General features: G+C 44.7%; 1 protein-coding gene across 2 annotated transcripts in view; it reads right to left on the bottom strand.

Annotated features, from left to right (window-relative positions):
• LOC124031332 (claudin-19-like) overlaps window positions 1-12,847 on the bottom strand; it is a 29,808-nt gene extending 16,961 nt beyond the window's left edge. For both annotated transcript variants that reach the window (XM_046342430.1, XM_046342429.1), the window contains exons 1-2: window positions 11,919-12,847; window positions 2,394-2,558 (exon numbers count right to left, since the gene is read on the bottom strand). In XM_046342430.1, coding sequence (XP_046198386.1) covers window positions 2,394-2,558; window positions 11,919-12,141 — 388 coding nt within the window. In that variant the 5' untranslated portion in view covers window positions 12,142-12,847. The remainder of the gene's footprint in view (window positions 1-2,393; window positions 2,559-11,918) is intronic.
• Between the last annotated feature and the right edge of the window lie 10,351 nt (window positions 12,848-23,198).

Below are 23,198 nucleotides of genomic sequence, written 5' to 3'. Positions count from 1 at the left end.
AAAATGTTATTGCTTTCAACCCAGCTTATTAACATCAAATTATAACACTGAACAAGGACACACACATGGAAGCACACAAACACGCACACATAGCAGTGAAACACTTTGTGTAATGACTCTGAGGTTGTTTTTCTATCTCTCTCAAGCTCATAGTTGTCTCTGAGGTCAGGGGAGCTTATCGTTCCAAAATCACCATTCCTGTTTACAGCTGGGATCCTAATTACCCAGAAAGCCCCTGGTGAGAGAATTTTGTCAAAGGAATGCAAGAAATTAATATACTCCAGCAGTAAAAGAGTAAACACCATTGAATATAGAGAGATAACAACCTACTAGTAACTACCAAACCTAAAGGAACCACCAACATGAAGTGTTTTAATAGGGCGTTGGACCACCACAAGCCAGAAGAGCTTCAATGCACCTTGGCATAGATTCTACATGTTTCCTGAACTTATGTGTAGGGATGCGACACAATTCTCAATGAGAAATTCTATAATTTGGTGTTTTGTTTGATGGTGGTGGAAAACGTTGTCTCAGGCGTCACTCCAGAATCCCCCATAATTGTTCAACTGGGTTGAGATCTGGTGATTGAGACGAGACACACACACACCCGCTATGCGCCATTGAAACCCCTTTTTCAAAGTCAATACGATCTCTTCTTCTGGCCACTTGTCACGCCCTGACCATAGAGAGCCTTTTTATCCTCTATTTTGGTTAGGTAGGGGTGTGACTAGGGTGGATAATCTAGGTTGTTTTATTTCTATGTTGGCCTGGTATGGTTCCCAATCAGAGGCAGCAGTTGATCGTTGTCTCTGATTGGGGATCATATTTAGGGAGCCATTTCCCCACTGTGTTTTATGGGATCTTGTTTATATGTAGTTGTCTGTGAGCACTCCATTGTCATCACGTTTCGTGTATTCTTAATTGTTTTTGTGCGTTTCACGAATAGAAATATGTGGAATCCATATCACGCTGAGCCTTGGTCCGAATGTTATTGCGACGATCGTGACACCACTGGGCATTTTTATACATGGCCCAAAGCATGATGAGATGTTAACTGCTTAATTAACTCAGGATCCATACCTGTGTGGAAGCACCTGCTTTCAATATACTTTTTATCCCTCATTTGCTCAGGTGTTTCCTTTATTTGTGATTTTCTGGAGAAAAAAAATCTCATTTTGTCTGTCATAGTTGAAGTGTACCTATGATGAAAATGTTTGCCCCACTGTACCTGTAAATGAGATTATAAATCACTGTAGTGCCTGAACCTTAAATTTGAAGAGTGGTACTTTACCTGTATACATTTTCTAATAGCCTTTTAATTTGTAAAGGAGTTTACAGTGCCCTCCACTAATATTGGCACCCTTGGTAAATATGAGCAAAACGGGCTGTGAAAAAGAAATCTGTATTGTTCATCCTCTTGGTCTTTCATTCAAAATATTCACAAAAATCTAACCTTTAATTGAAGACAAATAATTGAAGGAAATAATATGTTCTTATCATAAAACAAATATTTTTCTCAAATATATGTGTGCCACAATTATTGTCACCCCTTCATTCAATACTTTGTGCAACCTCCCTTTGCCAAGATAACAGCTCTGAGTCTTCTCCTGTAATGCCTAACAAGGTTGGAGAACACATTTGCAAGGGATCTGAGAACATTCCTCCATACAGAATCTCTCCAGATCTTCAGATTCCAAGGTCCACGCTTGTGGACTCTCCTCTTCAGCTCTTCCCACATGTTTTCTATGGGGTTTAGGTCAGGGGACTTTGACGGCCATGGCAAAACCTTGATTCTGTGGTCAGTGAACCATTTTTATATTGATTTTGAGGTGTGCTTTGGATCACTGTCCTGTTGGAAGAGCCAAACACGGCCCAGTTTAAGCTTCCTAGCAGAGGTTTTGATTTAATATCTGCTGGTACTTGATGGAGTCCATGACACCATGTATCCAGGGCCTTTGGAAGATAAACAGCCCCACAACATCAAAGACCCACCACCATACTTCACAGTGGGGTGAGGTACTTTTCTGTATGGCTATCTTTCTGTCTACGCCAAAGCCACCTCTGGTGTTTGTTTCCAAAAAGCTCTATTTTGGTCTCATCTGACCCTTAGAACCCAGTCCCATTTAAAGTTCCAATAACGTTTGGCAAACTGTAGGAGCTTGAGTTTGTTGTTTGATGACAGCAAATTAAATTTTATGGCAACCCTCCCAAACAACTTGTGGTTATGTAGGTGTCGTCTGATCGTAGTTTTGGAGACTTTCTGATCCCAAGACCCAACTAACATCTGCAATTCTCCAGCTGTGATCCTTGGAGATGTTTTACTTGCCCCAAAATTGTGTGTGTTTCTTTAATCACATGACAGTCACATGATGGTCACCTTGCAGAAATCTCACCTGCGAGCAGGAAGAGGGCTCCTCCAGACACAGCTATGCGTCCTTTGGAGATGGGGTTGTTGTCGCCCACTTTAGTGCACTTCATCCCCACCACACTCACTATCATTCCTATGAAGCCCAGCAGCACGGACACCACCATAAGAGCACGACACGTCTGGATGTGCACTGTGGAGAGAGAGCGGGGAGATGAGGACAGGATAAAAGGTAGTTAAAGGCAGAGAGATGGGAGAAAGAGGTTAGAGGGGTGAGAGGAAAAAAGGAGGAGAGGGGGAAACATGGGGGGTGAAAAGGGAGGGAGCAGTGAGGGAGAATATAGAAGGGAGGACAGGTGGGGATGAAGAGGAGAAAGAGGGTGAAGGGAATTATAGAAAGGAGGGAAGAAAGAGGGTCTGTTAGGACAGTTTTACTCGGCTTCCGATGGAGATCAGAGAGAAGACATGGTACATACAGAATATCTACACACAGGGTTTGTTTATAGAATATCTACACACAGGGTTTGTTCATAGAATATCTACACACAGGGTATATTCATATAGAATATCTATACACAGGGTATATTCATATAGAATATCTACACACAGGGTGTATTCATATAGAATATCTACACACAGGATATATTCATATAGAATATATACACACAGGATATATTCATATAGAATATCTACACACAGGGTATATTCATATAGAATATCTACACACAGGGTATATTCATATAGAATATCTACACACAGGGTATATTCATATAGAATATCTACACACAGGGTATATTCATATAGAATATCTACACACATGGTATATTCATATAGAATATCTACACACAGGGTATATTCATATATAATATCTACACACAGGGTATATTCATATATAATATCTACACACAGGGTATATTCATATAGAATATCTACACACAGGGTATATTCATATAGAATATCTGCACACAGGGTATATTCATATAGAATATCTACACACAGGGTATATTCATATAGAATATCTACACACAGGGTATATTCATATAGAATATCTACACACAGGATATATTCATATAGAATATCTACACACAGGGTATATTCATATAGAATATCTACACACAGGATATATTCATATAGAATATCTACACACAGGGAATATTCATATAGAATATATACACACAGGGTATATTCATATAGAATATATACACACAGGATATATTCATATAGAATATCTACACACAGGGTATATTCATATAGAATATCTACACACAGGGTATATTTATATAGAATATCTACACACAGGGTGTATTCATATAGAATATCTACACACAGGGTATATTCATATAGAATATCTACACACAGGGTATATTCATATAGAATATCTACACACAGGGTATATTCATATAGAATATCTACACACAGGGTATATTCATATAGAATATCTACACACAGGATATATTCATATAGAATATCTACACACAGGGTATATTCATATAGAATATCTACACACAGGATATATTCATATAGAATATCTACACACAGGGAATATTCATATAGAATATCTACACACAGGGTATATTCATATAGAATATCTACACACAGGGTATATTCATATAGAATATCTACACACAGGGTATATTCATGTAGAATATCTATACGTGAGTATTGAAGCTCTAGATTTCTCAGTATCAGATGTTCAATTGGAGCAGAACGGGAGTGGAAGAAAGCTAAGCCACGTTAGGATGGAAGGTATTCAGTGGGATTGCTGTGCAAAGCATCACTGGAAAAGAATCCAACCAAAACTATACTACAACCACCACATGGTAAATCAAAATGAAATCATACTTCAACTTCTTTACACAAAACTGGAGACAACAAAGACACACATTCTCCTTTCTTTGGCTCTTTATTCTCCCTCTCTCTTTCTATCCACCTCTTTCTTGCTCTCTCTCAATCTCCTTATTGCTCTCTCCCTTTCTCTCTCTATCTTTCTCTCTCTTTCCCTATCTCTCTCTTTCTGAACTCATTATGTTTCCAACTTCCATGTTCCAAAATGGGATAATAACGGCAGCCTTAGTCCAGAGTTTGACTTAACTGTCCCTCTTAATCATTCCAAATAACTTCACAGTGGTTTCACTGCTCAGAATTCCATGGATAACCCACACAGACATCAGTGCCCACATAACTCAGTGGGCGGGACATTTTATAAATTGATACGCACGCGCATGCGCTCGCGCCCACGCACACACGCACACACACATACACACTAACTTATGGACACATTCCGTAGGAACATACACACTAATTTTCTGTCACACACACACACACACACACTGTAGGAAGGCCTGTTTTACATGTTTCACACAGTGGGATTAGTGTGGTTTTGTCACAAAGCGGGATTGTTTTCACAGGGCTGTCGCCACCGCAATCAGACACTGTGGCCTGCAACACACACACACACTGACACAGCAGCCTTGGAAGAGACTACAAGGCTAACACAATATGAAGAAAACATTGGTACAAGACTCACACAGCATTAATACTCACACCAAGATCTAAAATCTATTCTAGCCTTTATCCAGGTTCACATAAGATCAACTCTCTCACACAACAAATCCCACATGCATGAACCAAATGAACACATATCTACATCTTTACAGCAGACTAAATTACTATACATTATATAATAGAATAGGATAGTAGAACTACATAGGATAGATAATGTAATACTGACACTGACAGTATGAGAAAATGTACATCAAGTACAACTGGAGAACAATAATAGTCTTATATTAGTCTGTCCAGCAAACTTAAGTACAGTAATAATCTACCTTTATGATGGGAAAACACACTTGCACATTCATAGTTGGCAATAAATTACATTTCAGAACCTGATCTGAAAGGGGTAGTGATGGGCAGACGAGCTTTGAAGTTAGATTGATGTGTGGCACTAAGGAGAATTGTAATACTTTATGAGAGAAAAAGCATTTATTTTCTCTTTCTCCATTCTCCCTTTCATCCATTCTTTCCTTGTGTGGGGAGTTTGGGCTGGCCCTACAGGGCACCACTCTGATCAATGGACTAACAGAGGAGTCAAGTGTGTGTGTGTGTGTGTGTGTGTGTGTGTGTGTGTGTGTGTGTGTGTGTGTGTGTGTGTGTGTGTGTGTGTGTGTGTGTGTGTGTGTGTGTGTGTGTGTGTGTGTGTGTGTGTGTGTGTGTGTGTGTGTGTGTGTGTGTGTGTGTGTGTGTGTGTGTGTGTGTGTGTGTGTGTGTGTGTGTGTGTGTGTGTGTGTGTGTGTGTGTGTGTGTGTGTATTCCTCCCTACCCCATGCCAAGGCCGGCAGTGCCAAGCACAAGCTGGATGTGTGTGTGGACGATGGACATTGTCCTTTGTGAAATCACTTGTGACTTCATAAGTAACATTGGTTTTGCCAAAACTAAAACTGTTTCAACAACTCTACCTTCATTCTATTCATGTAAATGTCAGTGTGACACAGGCTTTGTGGAATAGTGTAAGCTACGTTCAGGGGCACAGATATGTGGATGATGATTGTCATGTGAGCCTTCAGCTTCAGATGCGTATTTTACATCTATAGTGCCGCACCGCCATTTCAGCACTCCTGTCCAGTTGACAAGAAACAGCACCACACTCGATCACGATAGAGGGAGAGAAGAGAGAGAGAGAGAGAGAGAGAGAGATCAATCGCTAGAGAGAGAGAGAGAAAAATAGAAATAGAGAGAGAGAGACACTGGGGGGAGAGAAACAGCGAGAGAGAGAGAGAGAGAGAGAGAGAGAGAGAGAGAGAGAGAGAGAGAGAGAGAGAGAGAGAGAGAGAGAGAGAGAGAGAGAGAGAGAGAATGTGTGCCAGTACATAGCTGCTACTAACTCTACTGATGTCCTCACAATGGTCAGCAGGGAAACTGGCGATGGGGCATGGTGTGATGTAAAGGGGGGACGTCAGACCATCCACCATTTCATCAGCATGTGTGGGCCGGGGGTCAGATATTCCACTGTAATATCCAGAGCTGTAGAGATTTCAGCAAACTATGCTCCATGTTGCCACCAAACATTCCTCAACAGTTCACATGTCTTACTAGAAAATATTTTAAATATCTTTAATGCCAATATCCTACCCTGAGACTCTAAATATCTAACCATGCCAAAGTGTCATGTTTTGTCTTATATTGTCTTGTCATTTTGCTTTTCCTTCTGTTCGTTTTCCCCCTGCTGGTCTTTTTAGGTTCGTTCCCCTTTTTCTCTCTCCCTTCTTCTCTCTCTTCTCTCTATCGTTCCGTTCCTGCTCCCAGCTGTTCCTATTCCCCTAATCAATCATTTAGTCTTCCCACACCTGTTCCCTATCTTTTCCCCTGATTAGAGTCCCTATTTCTCCCCTTGTTTTCCGTTTCTGGCCTGTCGGATCCTTGTATATTGTTCACCGTGCTGTGTCTTTGTATCGCCCTGTCGTGTCGTGTTTCCCTCAGATGCTGCGTGGTGAGCAGGTGTCTGAGTCTGCTACGGTCAAGTGCCTTCCCGAGGCAACCTGCAGTTTATTATCGAGTCTCCAGTCAGTTCTCGTGATTACGAGTGAAATTGTTTTTATGCTTTATTTACCGCTCCGATTTGTCTAGGAGTATTGCTATTTCCTTAAACTGGATTAAAGACTCTGTTTTCGCCAAGTCGCTTTTGGGTCCTCATTCACCTGCATAACACAAAGTCTGTGTTTTCTTTTTTTCACCTTAATTAACCAGGTAGGCCAGAGAACAAGTTCTCATTTACAACTGTGACCTGGCCAAGATAAAACAAAGCAGTGTGACACAGACAACAAAACAGAGTAACACATGGAGTAAACAATAAAACAAGCCAATGACACAGTAGGAAAAAATAAAGTCTATATACAGTGTGTGCAAAAGGCATGAGGAGCTAGGCAATAAATAAGGCATAGGTGTGAATAATTACAATTTAGCAGATTAATTCAATGACACAGTAGAGTGATAAACGAGCAGATGATGATGTCCAAGTAGAGATACTGGTGTGCAAAAGAGCCTAAAAGTAAATAAAATAAAAACAGTATGGGGATGAGGTAGGTAGGTAGATTGGGTGGGCTATTTACAGATGGACTATCCACAGCTGCAGCGATCGGTAAGCTGCTCAGATAGCTGATGTTTAAAGTTGGTGAGGGAAATAAAAGTCTCCAACTTCAGCGATTTTTGCAATTAGTTCCAGTCACTGGCAGCAGAGAACTGGAAGGAAAGGCGGCCAAACAAGGTGTTGACTTTGGGGATGATCAGTGAGATATACCTGCTGGAACGTGTGCTACGGGTGGGTTTTGTTATCGTGACCAGTGAACTGAGATAAGGCGGAGCTTTACCTAGCATAGACTTATAGATGACCTGGAGCTAGTGGGTCTGGCAACGAATATGTAGCGAGGGCCAGCTGACTAGAGCTGCATTGGTGGGTGGAATAAGGTGATTTGGTAACAAAACGGATGGCACTGTGATAGACTGCATCCAGTTTGCTGAGTAGAGGATTGGAAGATATTTTGTAGATGACATCGCCGAAGTCGAGGATCGGTAGGATAGTCAGTTTTACTAGGGTAAGTTTGGAGTGTAGGTGGCTTTGTTGCGAAATAGAAAACCGATTCTAGATTTGATTTTGGATTAGAGATGCTTAATATGAGTCTGGAAGGAGAGTTTACAGTCTAACCAGACACTGAGGTATTTATAGTTGTCCACATATTCTAGGTCAGAACCTTCCAGGGTGGTGATGCTAGTCAGGCATACGGATGCGGGCAGCGAATGGTTGAAGAGCATGCATTTCATTTTACTAGCGTTTAAGAGCAGTTGGAGGCCACGGAAGGAGAGTTGTACGACATTGGAGCTCGTTTGGAGGTTAGTTAGCACAGTGTCTAAGGAAGGGCCAGAAGTATACAGAATGGTGTCGTCTGCGTAGAGGTGGATCAGGGAATCGCCCGCAGGAAGAGCGACATCATTGATGTATACAGAGAAAAGAGTCGGCCCGAGAATTGAACCCTGTGGTACACCCATACAGACAACATGCCCTCCGATTTGACACACTGAACTCTGTTTGCAGAGTTCGTTTGACCGTGGACCCCATAGCGGATACAGGCAATGAGGCAGTGATTGCTGAGATCCTGATTGAAAACAGCGGAGGTGTATTTGGAGAGCAAGTTGGTCAGGATAATGTCTATGAGGGTGCCCATGTTAACGGATTTATGGTTTTACCTGGTGGGTTCCTTGATGATTTGTGTGAGATTGAGGGCATCTAGCTTAGATTGTAGGACTGCCGGGATGTTAAGCATATCCAGTTTAGGTCATCTAACAGAACAAACTCTGAAGCTAGATGGAGGGCAATCAATTCACAAATGGTGTCCAGGGCACAGCTGGGAGCTGAGGGGGGTCGATGGCAGTTACTTTGGCAATTACTACTGTCATCCAAAAAGCATGATGTAACTGAAATGATATCACATGATTCCATGGCAGCCATTAGCATCTCCTGTAAAATCTTGACCCATAACAGCTCAGCGATCTCATCATGACTGGTTGAATAGAATGCTCAGAAGAAGCTATATAGCATCCCTCTAAAGTTGGCCAAAATCTACCTACCTGTCCTATGTTGTCCTATATTGTTATGCCCTGTATAGCACTAGTGCTGGTGTGGTATTGTACACTGTCTAGTGCAGTACAGAGGTTTCATTACTGTAGAGCCCAGAGAACTGAGAGCTTAGGTGGGTTGTGACCAATACCAGGCAGTATCTGCCTCTGAGACTGAAACTGCAACAAGTAGAAGAAGAACTGTTCCTTCAGCACCACTGTTCAGACTAGAATGAAACAAGATTCCCCGGGACCCGTACAGTATGCACAGGGAGTAGTGTCCTTCTTTTTGTCAGTCTAGTGTCCAGACCTTGTCATAAGTCTCCCAGAACATCTTCAATATGTTAATTATCGAAGCTGAAAAAGTCCATCAGCTTCCACTGCAGTGCTTTGGTACACTCCAACACTCCAACAACACAGTCTGCTGAACATTTAGTCCTCATCACATGTTCCTCATGCTGTGTAGTGAAGGAGAAGGGTTAATTTAGCACACTATATTGATAAAAGATACCTGCAGGAACTGCCTAACAAACACATACACTCACCAGAAATTCAACTCCAGTACCCATGCTCGAGCACACACAGACACACATAAACACCATGCATCCAAGACCAGTACTGAGTTTAACCTTACCATAACAGAGAGAGAGATTTTGGAATGAAAGACAGCAACAAGTAGCAGAAACACGGGATAAACGTATCAAGTGTTGGCACCAAAGTATGTGATGCTGTTTGCTCACACTCGCTCATTGTCCACTCATACACACACACACACACACACACACACACACACACACACACACACACACACACACACACACACACACACACACACACACACACACACACACACACACACACACACACACAACACACACACACACACACACACACACACACACACACACACACACACACACATTCACACACACACACACACACACACACACACACACACACACACACACACACACACACACACACACACACACACACACACACACACACACACACACACACACACACACACACACACACACACACACACACACACACACACACACACACACGGTGTTAGGGCTAGAGAGGAACAATGCGTGTGTGTGGGGAAGACAGAGCACATTCTGAGAATATCTCTGGTGTATGGCTCAACACTGGGCTTTTCTTCTCCAAACAACCACTATTCATTACAGGGACAATACTCTGTTTTTATTACGCCGATGAGCCAAAGGAGATGTGAAATCCAGCTCAACCTCACAGCGAAAGCCACAGAAAATGTTTTGATATAATTAATTGCACAGTGGCCAAACATGTGGTTTGTTGTTTTGGGGCGGTGTGCGTCACAGGGATTAACTTGGGCATCCGTGTTTCTTAATCAACCACGAAGAAAAACAGAAAACTCCAAAGGGTGTTTTCCTAAATTACAGACAAATTATCTGACCAAGTCCTCCCCCTGTAACCTTCCATTAGTAATTCTAACATGGTAACCAGTAGAAACAATAGACAGGTGAATTCATGTAAATGACCTGTCATCAGTTATGAGTCAGTAGGTCTACTCTAAACAGCTTGGAGATGACATTTATGCCAGAACCCCACATTCCTTTCTCTCTCTCTCTCTCTCTCTCTCTCTCTCTCTCTCTCTCTCTCTCTCTCTCTCTCTCTCTCTCTCTCTCTCTCTCTCTCTCTCTCTCTCTCTCTCTCTCTTTAATTTGTTTTTTCTCTCTCTCTCTCTCCCGCTCTCTCTCTCTCTCTCTCTCTCCCTTTATCTCTCTCTCTCTCTCTCTCTCTCTCCTACTCTCTCTCTCTCTCTCATATTCTCTCTCTCTCTCTCTCTCTCTCTCTCTCTCTCTCTCTCTCTCTCTCTCTCTCTCTCTCTCTCTCTCTCTCTCTCTCCTACTCTCTCTCTCCTATTCTCTCTCTCTCTCCTACTCTCTCCCTCTCTCTCCTATTCTCTCTCTCTCCTACTCTCTCTCTCTCTCTCTCGCCTATTCTCTCTCTCTCTCTCTCTCTCTCTCTCTCTCTCTCTCTCTCTCTCTCTCTCTCTCTCTCTCTCTTTCTCCTACTCTCTCTCTCTCCTATTCTGTCTCTCTCTCCTATTCTCTCTCTCTCCTACTCTCTCTCTCTCCTACTCTCTCTCTCTCCTACTCTCTCTCTCTCTCTTCTTTTCTCTCTCTCTCGCTCTCTCTCCTACTCTCTCTCTCTCTCCTACTCTCTCTCTCCTATTCTCTCTCTCTCTCTCCTACTCTCTCTCTCTCTCTCTCCTACTCTCTCTCTCTCCCATTCTCTCTTTCTTCTCTTTCTTTTTTGCTCCCTCTCCCTCTCTTTCTCTCTCCCTCCCTTTCCTTCTCCCCCTCTCTCCCTCTGTCTGTCTCTTAATTAAACATGTCAACAGCAGCATTTTTTTATCTGATTAATTTATGCCTGACTTTAATGTGTCCCAGACAGATGGATTAGTTAGATTGTTTTGTCTTGTGTTTATGCATTCAGTCGCTGAATCATACAATAAGTTAAATTGATAATAGGATCATGCTGTTACTAGAAAAATACTCTCTATAAATCAACACAGTTAATGGCCCATGTTGTGAATTGGGTAAACAGATTGTTTATAAGAGAGGCAGCAGCTTTAAGGCATCTCATAGTGACCAACTCTACTGACAGATTATAACTGTCCACACACAGGCATCTAAGACTGCTCTGAATAACATTCTCATTCAACCCATTCAAACTGTGGCAGTTAGAATGAGAATGAGAGAATGAGAGAATGGCAACAGAAACAGGGAGAAAAAGAGTGAGAGAGAGAAAGAGAGGATTTGTTCAGTGATGCAATGCTGAGGCAGAGAGTTGGAGAGAAAGTGAGAGGAAAGATAGAAGTCAAGTTAAGGATAGAAAGCAAGATTATGACAGCTTGCAAGTGGATGAGTGACCGTTGCGATGTCCTACTCACCGTCCAGTGACAGCATGGAGTCAAACACCTTGCACTGCACCTGTCCCGTACTCTGTGAGGCACAGCTCATCCACAGGCCTTCGTAGAGCCCCACAGCCGTGATGATGGCGTCACCCGCGTACGAAGACTGCTTCCATTGGGGCAGCACAGTGGTGGAGATGATGCCTATCCAACCACCCAATGCCAGGAAGTAACCTAGCAACTGGAAACCTGAGTTCGCCATCCTGTCTTTTCGTCTATCTGTTTCTGTCTGTCTCTAGACCTGTTATTCTCTCTCTTACCCTCTTTGTTCTTCTGGAATTTTCTGAAGTATTTTTTCTTTCTTACTAAATGTATGTTCTTTCTATGTTCCTTTCTATGTGTCTGTCCTATTTCTGTGCTCCTTCTCTTTGGTGAATATTTTGACCTCTTCAGAACACCTGTAGCAGTCGTGTAGCGCAGTGCTTCCACAAAGAGGCAGTACTGTAGGCAGGACGTAACACAGAACTTTCTCTCAGAACTCCTGTTGTCTCTCAGATTAACAGAAGCACAGAACCAAAAGTCAAACACCACTTTACAAACAATCCAGATCTCAATACAACCCCAGGTGTTCTGTCAGTGGTCGCACTCCTTTCTCTCTCTTCCTATGGTCTCCTTCCTGGTCACTGTCCGGTCCCTCTGAGCATCTCCTTCTCTCTGCTCTCTCTCACACATCTGGTGGTCTACTCTCTCTGTCTCCAGTTGGAGATGTGTGTGTGTCACCGGGTCTTGTGGTTGACCAGACTGCTGTTCCCTGGTTGTCCGGGGGGGATCAGGTTGTCAGGCTCGGTCACTGGGCTCACTGGGTTGCCTCAGATACTGCATGGTTTCTCCTTACTCTCTCTCTCTATCTTTCTCTCATCAACAATCTCTCTGCATGCTGCGCACTCCGAGGGCTGAACGATGGAAGAAAAAAAATGAAAAAGTTTATGCACACAAAAAGCCCCTGACAGGCTGGGCACAGAGTGGGCCGAGAGCTGAGCTCTGATTGGCTCTTTCCGTGTTCTAGGTACAACCAATGGGAGGAGGAAAGAAGAGGCAGAGAGAGAGAGAGAGTGAGAGAGAGAGAGAGAGAGAGAGAGAGAGAGAGAGAGAGAGAGAGAGAGAGAGAGAGAGAGAGAGAGAGAGAGACAGAGAGACAGAGAGACAGAGAGACAGAGAGAGAGAGAGAGAGAGAGAGAGAGAGAGAGAGAGAGAGAGAGAGAGAGAGAGAGAGAGAGAGAGACAGAGAGAGAGAGAGACAGAGAGACAGAGAGACTTTTTATGTTCGATATTATTCATGTTATGGAAAGTCTATAATGATATGATGAGGAGCAATTAAAAAGTGCACATTTCTGAAAGTTGTCTTTGCATTCTGTTGTGTGTTGTTAGTTGTTGTCTGGTCAACCAGATGTTCGATGCTGTATGTGTCAACCCTGTAAATGTTTGAACCCTTTTCGAAAAACACACATAAGCCAACATTAAACTGACAAGTGTGTGAAAATGACATGTCACATCCAGACAACCAAATGATGGGCTGGCCCACCAAAGGTCTTCTCATTGAGTCCCCGTAGTGTGTGTGGGGGGGGGGGGGAGATATGTACAGAGTATTTTAGTCATAAATGTTTGATGTCTGGCCTATACCATGTCTCTCAACATATCACAGTGCATGTTCATGCATGTAAAGAAAATATCTGTGAAAATCAGACAATAAAGAAATATCCAATCTAATCTAACCTAGCTTTGGAGACCAGGTCAAGTACTATGTGTCTAACACTTTAGTCTCGGTATAGTTTGCAGATTGCATCTTTAAACTTGAATTGGGACTTTTGGGCACATGAGAACACGTGTGTGTTTGAATGTCAGTACTAAGGTTTCCCTTTGGAATTGTGTTATTAAATTCAACATAGTTACTTGAATCCAATACACTCTGTTACTGCCAATTAGATGGTCTGCACACTGTCTGGGAAACATTATAGAAATCAAATCTCTAAGACCCACCCACCCACACACAAAACACTGTCTCTATATCCACACACACACACACACAAACACACAGACACACACACCCTCTTACCAACTTTAAAAGACTCAGGGGTCATTGAGACAGGCTGGGGCCATGGGGATTGGTTGATCTCACAATGGGGAGAAGTTCATCACCCAGATAGTCATTAACTGGACCACAAGATCAGATGCAACCCAAACATCGACTCACTCACACACACACTCCCCTCCTTGTTCTTCTTACCCCAGCAAACGAAGGTAAACCAAACAATGGAATTACATGTAATGATAATGTAGTCTATACCAACTGAAGAGAACTAACAGTAAATTAGCAGTGTAATATGTGTTGTTATTAGGCCTACTGACAGTCGATTCTGATACTGGCTAATATTCAACATGATAGGAATAGGAAGCAGAGAAAGTCAGGGAAGCCTATAATTAAGACAATCCAGAGTGCCCATTCCTCCAACTTAAAAGGCCGTACAATTAAAATTCTGCGTAATGGCACATCATTTCAACTTTACTGGGGGAAAGTTGATATGTTGATATGCTTTAGTTTGCTGCCATATGACTGGTTTCACATTTGTCTCCAGCCATTAGAAGGTGAAATATATCTATAACAAGTGTCATTTATATTTACAATTCCCTTATCCAAACAGATTACTCATTTACCCATCTATTTTCAATAGCTCTTATCAAGTTGTAAATGACAGAGCATGGAGAATGGTGTTATTTATATTGTAAAAAATGAAGTAGATGCTTTTTCCACTTGGAACCGGTAGGTTCACTAGACCTTATTCATGGTTTTCTGGCACATAAAGGGGGTGGAATTATTAGGGAATTAAATCAAGGTCAGAATATGGTGTGTCTGTACGCACACCTCCACCACATCTTCATTTATTTGTGTCATGCAGGTGAAAGAGGACCCAAAAGCGACTTAACAGAAACAGAGTTTATTTAAATCCAAACAGGGAATAACAAAAATCCTCTAGTCTGTAGAGGGGAATAACTAGAGAAGCGGCCACAGACTGCAGGTCGCTTCGGGTAGGCGCAGGCCGTAGTTGATAGAGCCACCTGCTCACACGCAGCATCTGATGAAGGCAAAAAAACACGACAGGACAGGGCGAAACACAATCACAGCATGGTGAATACAAAACAAGGAACCGACGGGACAGGAACGGATCACAAAGGAATAAATAGGGACTCTAATCAGGGGAAAGGATCGGGAACAGGTGTGGGAAGACTAAATGATGATTAGGGGAATAGGAACAGCTGGGAGCAGGAACGGAACGATAGAGAGAAGAGAGAGCGAGAGAGTGAGAGAGGGAGGGGGAGAGAGAGGGATAGAAGGAGGAAAGAACCAAATAAGACCAGCAGAGGGAAACGAATAGCATGGGGAGCACAGGGACAAGACATGATAATAAATGACAAACATGACAGTACCCCCCACTCACCGGCGCCTCCTGGCGCACTCGAGGAGGAATCCTGGCGGCAACGGAGGAAATCATCGATGAGTGAACGGTCCAGCACGTCCCGAGACGGAACCCAACTCCTCTCCTCAGGACCGTAACCCTCCCAATCCACTAGGTATTGGTGACCCCGTCCCCGAGAACGCATGTCCATGATCTTATGTACCTTGTAAATAGGTGCGCTCTCGACAAGGACGGGAGGGGGGAGGGAAGACGAACGGGGGTGCGAAGAAAGGGCTTAACACAGGAGACATGGAAGACAGGATGGACGCGACGAAGATGTCGCGGAAGAAGCAGTCGCACAGCGACAGGATTGACGACCTGGGAGACACGGAACGGACCAATGAACCGCGGAGTCAACTTACGAGAAGCTGTCGTAAGAGGAAGGTTGCGAGTGGAAAGCCACACTCTCTGGCCGCAACAATACCTTGGACTCTTAATCCTGCGTTTATTGGCGGCTCTCACCGTCTGTGCCCTGTAACGGCAAAGTGCAGACCTCACCCTCCTCCAGGTGCGCTCACAACGTTGGACAAACGCTTGAGCGGAGGGAACGCTGGACTCGGCAAGCTGGGATGAGAACAGAGGAGGCTGGTAACCCAGACTACTCTGAAACGGAGATAACCCGGTAGCAGACGAAGGAAGCGAATTGTGAGCGTATTCTGCCCAGGGAGCTGTTCTGCCCAAGACGCAGGGTTTCTGAAAGAAAGGCTGCGTAGTATGCGACCAATCGTCTGATTGGCCCTCTCTGCTTGACCGTTAGACTGGGGATGAAACCCGGAAGAGAGACTGACGGACGCACCAATCAAACGACAGAACTCCCTCCAAAACTGTGACGTGAATTGCGGGCCTCTGTCTGAAACGGCGTCTAACGGGAGGCCATGAATTCTGAATACATTCTCAATAATGATTTGTGCCGTCTCCTTAGCGGAAGGAAGTTTAGCGAGGGGAATGAAATGTGCCGCCTTAGAGAACCTATCGACAACCGTCAGAATCACAGTCTTCCCCGCAGACAAAGGCAGACCGGTAATGAAGTCTAAGGCAATGTGAGACCATGGTCGAGAAGGAATGGGGAGCGGTCTGAGACGACCGGCAGGAGGAGAGTTACCCGACTTAGTCTGCGCGCAGTCCGAACAAGCAGCCACGAAACGGCGCGTGTCACGCTCCTGAGTCGGCCACCAAAAGCGCTGGCGAATAGACGCAAGAGTGCCTCGAACACCGGGATGACCAGCTAACTTGGCAGAGTGAGCCCACTGAAGAACAGCCAGACGAGTGGAAACAGGAACGAAAAGGAGGTTACTAGGACAAGCGCGCGGCGACGCAGTGTGCGTGAGTGCTTGCTTAACCTGTCTTTCAATTCCCCAGACTGTTAACCCGACAACACGCCCATAAGGAAGAATCCCCTCGGGATCAGTAGAAGCCACAGAAGAACTAAACAGACGGGATAAGGCATCAGGCTTGGTGTTCTTGCTACCCGGACGGTAAGAAATCACAAACTCGAAACGAGCGAAAAACAACGCCCAACGAGCTTGACGGGCATTAAGTCGTTTGGCAGAACGGATGTACTCAAGGTTCTTATGGTCTGTCCAAACGACAAAGGAACGGTCGCCCCCTCAACCACTGTCGCCATTCGCCTAGGGCTAAGCGGATGGCGAGCAGTTCACGGTTACCCACATCATAGTTGCGCTCAGATGGCGACAGGCGATGAGAAAAATAAGCGCAAGGATGAACCTTATCGTCAGACTGGAAGCGCTGGGATAGAATGGCTCCCACGCCTACCTCTGAAGCGTCAACCTCGACAATGAATTGTCTAGTGACGTCAGGAGTAACGAGGATAGGAGCGGACGTAAAACGTTCTTTTAGAAGATCAAAAGCTCCCTGGGCGGAACCGGACCACTTAAAACACGTCTTGACAGAAGTAAGAGCTGTGAGAGGGGCAGCAACTTGACCGAAATTACGAATGAAACGCCGATAGAAATTAGCGAAACCTAAAAGCGCTGCAACTCGACACGTGACCTTGGAACGGGCCAATCACTGACAGCTTGGACCTTAGCGGAATCCATCTGAATGCCTTCAGCGGAAATAACGGAACCGAGAAAAGTAACGGAGGAGACATGAAAGAGCACTTCTCAGCCTTTACGTAGAGACAATTCTCTAAAAGGCGCTGTAGAACACGTCGAACGTGCTGAACATGAATCTCGAGTGACGGAGAAAAAATCAGGATATCGTCAAGATAGACAAAAACAAAAATGTTCAGCATGTCTCTCAGAACATCATTAACTAATGCCTGAAAAACAGCTGGCGCATTGGCGAGACCGAACGGCAGAACCCGGTACTCAAAATGCCCTAACGGAGTGTTAAACGCCGTTTTCCACTCGTCCCCCTCTCTGATGCGCACGAGATGGTAAGCGTTACGAAGGTCCAACTTAGTAAAGCACCTGGCTCCCTGCAGAATCTCGAAGGCTGATGACATAAGGGGAAGCGGATAACGATTCTTAACCGTTATGTCATTCAGCCCTCGATAATCCACGCAGGGCGCAGAGTACCGTCCTTCTTCTTAACAAAAGAACCCCGCCCCGGCCGGAGAAGAAGAAGGCACTATGGTACCGGCGTCAAGAGACACAGACAAATAATCCTCGAGAGCCTTACGTTCGGGAGCCGACAGAGAGTATAGTCTACCTCGAGGAGGAGTGGTCCCCGGAAGGAGATCAATACTACAATCATACGACCGGTGAGGAGGAAGGGAGTTGGCTCGGGACCGACTGAAGACCGTGCGCAGATCATGATATTCCTCCGGCACTCCTGTCAAATCGCCAGGTTCCTCCTGAGAAGTAGGGACAGAAGAAACGGGAGGGATGGCAGACATTAAACACTTCACATGACAAGAAACGTTCCAGGATAGGATAGAATTACTAGACCAATTAATAGAAGGATTATGACATACTAGCCAGGGATGACCCAAAACAACAGGTGTAAACGGTGAACGGAAAATCAAAAAAGAAATAGTCTCACTGTGGTTACCAGATACTGTGAGGGTTAAAGGTAGTGTCTCAAATCTGATACTGGGAAGATGACTACCATCTAAGGCGAACATGGGCGTAGGCTTATCTAACTCTCTGAAAGGAATGTCATGTTTCCGAACCCATGCTTCGTCCATGAAACAACCCTCAGCCCCAGAGTCTATCAAGGCACTACATGTAGCACCCGAACCGGTCCAGCGTAGGTGGACCGACAAAGTAGTACAGGACCTTGATGGAGAGACTTGAGTAGTTGCGCTCACCTGTAGCCCTCCGCTTACAGATGAGCTCTGGCTTTTACTGGACATGAATTAACAAAATGTCCAGCAACTCCGCAATAGAGGCACAGGCGGTTGGTGATCCTCCGTTCCCTCTCCTTATTCGAGATGCGAATCCTCCCAGCTGCATGGGCTCAGTCTCAAAGCCAGAGGAGGGAGATGGTTGCGATGCGGAGCAGGGAAACACCGTTGATGCGAGCTCTCTTCCACGAGCCCGGTGACGAAGATCTACCCGTCGTTCTATGCGGATGGCGAGAGCAATCAAAGAGTCCACATCTGAAGGAACCTCCCGGGAGAGAATCTCATCCTTAACCACTGCGTGGAGTCCCTCCAGAAAACGAGCGAGCAGCGCCGGCTCGTTCCACTCACTAGAGGCAGCAAGAGTGCGAAACTCAATGGAATAATCCGTTATGGACCGTTCACCTTGGCATAAGGAAGCCAGGGCCCTAGAAGCCTCCCCACCAAAAACTGAACGGTCAAAAACCCGAATCATCTCCTCTTTAAAGTTCTGGAATTTGTTAGAGCAATCAGCCCTTGCCTCCCAGATAGCTGTGCCCCATTCTCGAGCCCGGCCAGTAAGGAGTGAAATGACGTAAGCAACCCGAGCTCTCTCTCTAGAGTATGTGTTGGGTTGGAGAGAGAACACAATCTCACACTGCGTGAGAAAGGAGCGGCACTCAGTGGGCTGCCCGGAGTAGCAAGGTGGGTTATTAACCCTAGGTTCTGGAGGCTCGGCAGGCCAGGAAGTAACAGGTGGCACGAGACGTAGACTCTGGAACTGTCCAGAGAGGTCGGAAACCTGAGCGGCCAGGTTCTCCACGGCATGGCGAGCAGCAGACAATTCCTGCTCGTGTCTGCCGAGCATGGCTCCTTGGATCTCGACGGCAGTGTAACGAGCGTCTGAAGTCGCTGGGTCCATTCCTTGGTCGGTTCCTTCTGTCATGCAGGTGAAAGAGGACCCAAAAGCGACTTAACAGAAACAGAGTTTATTTAAATCCAAACAGGGAATAACAAAAATCCTCTAGTCTGTAGAGGGGAATAACTAGAGAAGCGGCCACAGACTGCAGGTCGCTCGGGTAGGCGCAGGCCGTAGTTGATAGAGCCACCTGCTCACACGCAGCATCTGATGAAGGCAAAAACACGACAGGACAGGGCGAAACACAATCACAGCATGGTGAATACAAAACAAGGAACCGACGGGACAGGAACGGATCACAAAGGAATAAATAGGGACTCTAATCAGGGGAAAGGATCGGGAACAGGTGTGGGAAGACTAAATGATGATTAGGGGAATAGGAACAGCTGGGAGCAGGAACGGAACGATAGAGAGAAGAGAGAGCGAGAGAGTGAGAGAGGGAGGGGGAGAGAGAGGGATAGAAGGAGGGAAAGAACCAAATAAGACCAGCAGAGGGAAACGAATAGCATGGGGAGCACAGGGACAAGACATGATAATAAATGACAAACATGACAATTTGATCCCAACCAAAATGAATAGCAGGTGAATAGCACACTATTCTCATGCTTAAGGTCAGAAAAGGCATAGAGAGAAAAGTGCATAAAAAGGGAATTACATTCCACTCTAAACTCGGGTCAGAATCAGGCCCCTCTTGAATACCATCCGTATGTTCTCCTCTCTCCCTCTGTTACGTCTGTCGTTGAATGAATGAGACCAAAGCACAGCGTGGAAAGTGTTCATGATATTTAATGCTGAAACACGGACAAAACAACAAAATATAAACAAACGTAAAGTTCTGCTCGACAGCAACTGTGCAAAAACAAGAACCCACATACTCAGGTGGAAAACAGGCTGCCTAAGTATGATTCCCAATCATAGACAACGATAGACAGCTGACTCTGATTGGGAACCATACCCGGCCAACAAAGAAATAGAAAACTAGAATGCCCACCCAAATCACACCCTGACCTAACCAAATAGAGAAATAAACAGGCTCTCTATGGTCAGGGCGTGACACCCTCCTTTATCATCTCCCCACTCTCATAATTATATTGCCCCTACCTGCCTCCCTTATTCCCTCCATCTTCTCTCCATCTCTTCCACTCTTGTCTCATCACACCTTTATGCCATCTTTTCTCCTCTCCTTTGTCAAACCATCTTCTCCAATTCCCCCCCCACCCACTTGCTCCCTTTCCAGTTCAACCCAACCCATCTAGCATCTCCCCCCTCTCCAACTACATCAGCCCCCATCTCTACCTTTTCACTCCTCTCTCTCCCCTCTACCCCTCTGCTCTTTCTTTCCTTTCCTCCTCTATACCTCTGGCCCCTCTCACTACCCCTGACCTGCCAGGGTTCCAGGATTGCCATGGTGACCAGCCTGTGGTTCCTGTGGTCAAGTTCACGGCTGGCTAATTAGCTGCCTGACATTCAGGGGAGTTTTGGTCATACAGCAGTTCAGTTGAGGGGGAAAATGGAGAGAAGCGTAGAAATAGAGAGTTAAAAGACAGGAAAAGATTAAAGAAAGTACAAACAAGAGCAAGGGGAGGTGGCTTCACCAGAGCTCAGCTCAGGAGGAGCTGTGGAATTTTGAACCATCACAACACTGCTATTGGTTTGAACAATGCGACAGAGCAATGAAATTGGTTGAACAATTTAACAACACACTACTATTAGACAAACTATTTCACAACACAATTGAATTGGTGAACAACATACCAACAGCACATTGTTCAATATGTTTAATGCATTTCCCTTAGGCCTACAGCTGATTACAATTAAAGTACAGCTTGCGATGTGGTCACACACTGTTAGCTTGTTTTCCCAGCCAACATAGATATGTAATGTGATGGAGGCGTGCTATTTTCCCAGCATATTCTTCTAAACAGAAAACCATCTAATGAGGCAGCTGGTAGCCTAGTGGTTAAGAGCTTTAGACCAATAACCGAAAGGTTGCTGGTTCAAATCCCTATTCCAACTAAGTGAAAAAATGTGCTCTTGAGCAAGGCCCTAATTGCTCCTGTAAGGCACTATGGATAAATGACTAAAATAAAATAAAAATGAGACAGATGAGGTTACAGAATCACCTCACTGTCAAATTAGCCTGAGGTATCTTAGCAACTGAGCCGTTCTCATTGGCTGTTAAGCTGCTATTGTTAAAGGTAATTCTTATTGGATTAGCTGATCTCACACTCACTATCAGAGATAGTAAAAAACAGAGTTATCTTTACAATTTGATTTTGTGTTTTGTTCTAGTAATTGAACCATGGCCCTTAATTGAGGTTGGCTCACAACTCTGAAGTTCTAGTAGGTATCAGCGTTCAACACGTTAATGCTGTTTCCATTTTGTTTTGTTTTCTACAAGCAAAGTGTAGCATGTACTATGCACTTATAACAAGGGCAATGGCCATGTAGTCAGCAGGGAAATCTGTCCCTGCTTTTAAGATTAAATATATTTGTGTTCTGAACTTGTAAAATGTAACATATTCAGAACACAGAATCTACAGTACCATACACTAGAGTAGAATGTTTTAAATTCAGAACACACAACCTACAGTAGAGTAGATGAGCAGCCATTTGAATGAACAGTTTCCTAATTGAGGCCCATGATGAATAATGTATGATTGTGTCCTGAGGAGGCCTCCTCTCTCCTAGCAGAAGAGCATAGTGTCGTCAAGTAGTTCTGAAAAGACTGTTGTTGGCTCTGTTCATTCACCAGGTCAACATAGTTTCCCTCCACTAAAGTGGAGAGCAGCAACAAGTGCAATGAGATGAAGCTAGTGGACTGAAGTGAAGGACTAGAGCTTTAGTTTGGGACCTCTCACTTAACTAATCATCAGCAATGTGAGGCTTGAGTGGTTGTTGGAGGTTCTGTTGTTGATCAAAGCCCTGATTGTCTTGATAATGTTGTCGTTCTGCCCTGTCTGAGAAGTCTGATTGAGTGGGCTTTAGTTCATAACAGTACGGTCAATATTCTAAACTGTCATCGTATGGGTCTTTCTGACCACAGTTGCAAATACTAGGTCATCTGGAACTCACACTGTTTCCTCATTCTTACCTTTTGTTTTTACCTTACTACTTACGTAGAATTAACTCTCATCCTAGTAAACGTTCTGTAGCTGACCTTCCATATCACATCCTTCTTCAGTTGGACTGGCGGGGGGGCGGGAGCACGTGAGTGCACTGTACACCATGGGGAGGCGTGGGTGAATGAGTTCCCTCGTCCCTCTACCTCACCTCTCTACCCCTCACCCTCCCACCATAACTCACCCCTCCAACCATAACTCACCCCTCACCTCTCTCTCGATCACCTCGACATCTCTCACTTCCCAGCACGTATCCTGCTCTCCCTCCCTCACCCCTCTGGAACCCCACCCCTCTCCCTCTGTCTCTCCCCTCTCAACCTTCTTTCCATCTTTAACCCATACCAGACCCATCTCTCCTACCCCCCATGTTAGTTTCCTCGCCACTCTAACCTCTGAGCCTCTCCCCACCTTTCTATTCTTCTCCACAAACCCACCCCTCTTTCCCATCCCTCTCTCCCATCTCCCCAGATTTTCCAGACT

Source organism: Oncorhynchus gorbuscha, linkage group LG03 (assembly GCF_021184085.1).
Source record: "Oncorhynchus gorbuscha isolate QuinsamMale2020 ecotype Even-year linkage group LG03, OgorEven_v1.0, whole genome shotgun sequence".
Taxonomy (NCBI): Eukaryota; Metazoa; Chordata; class Actinopteri; order Salmoniformes; family Salmonidae; genus Oncorhynchus; species Oncorhynchus gorbuscha.
Note: the sequence above shows the minus strand (reverse complement) of the source record. Positions and strands in the feature narration are given on the sequence as shown.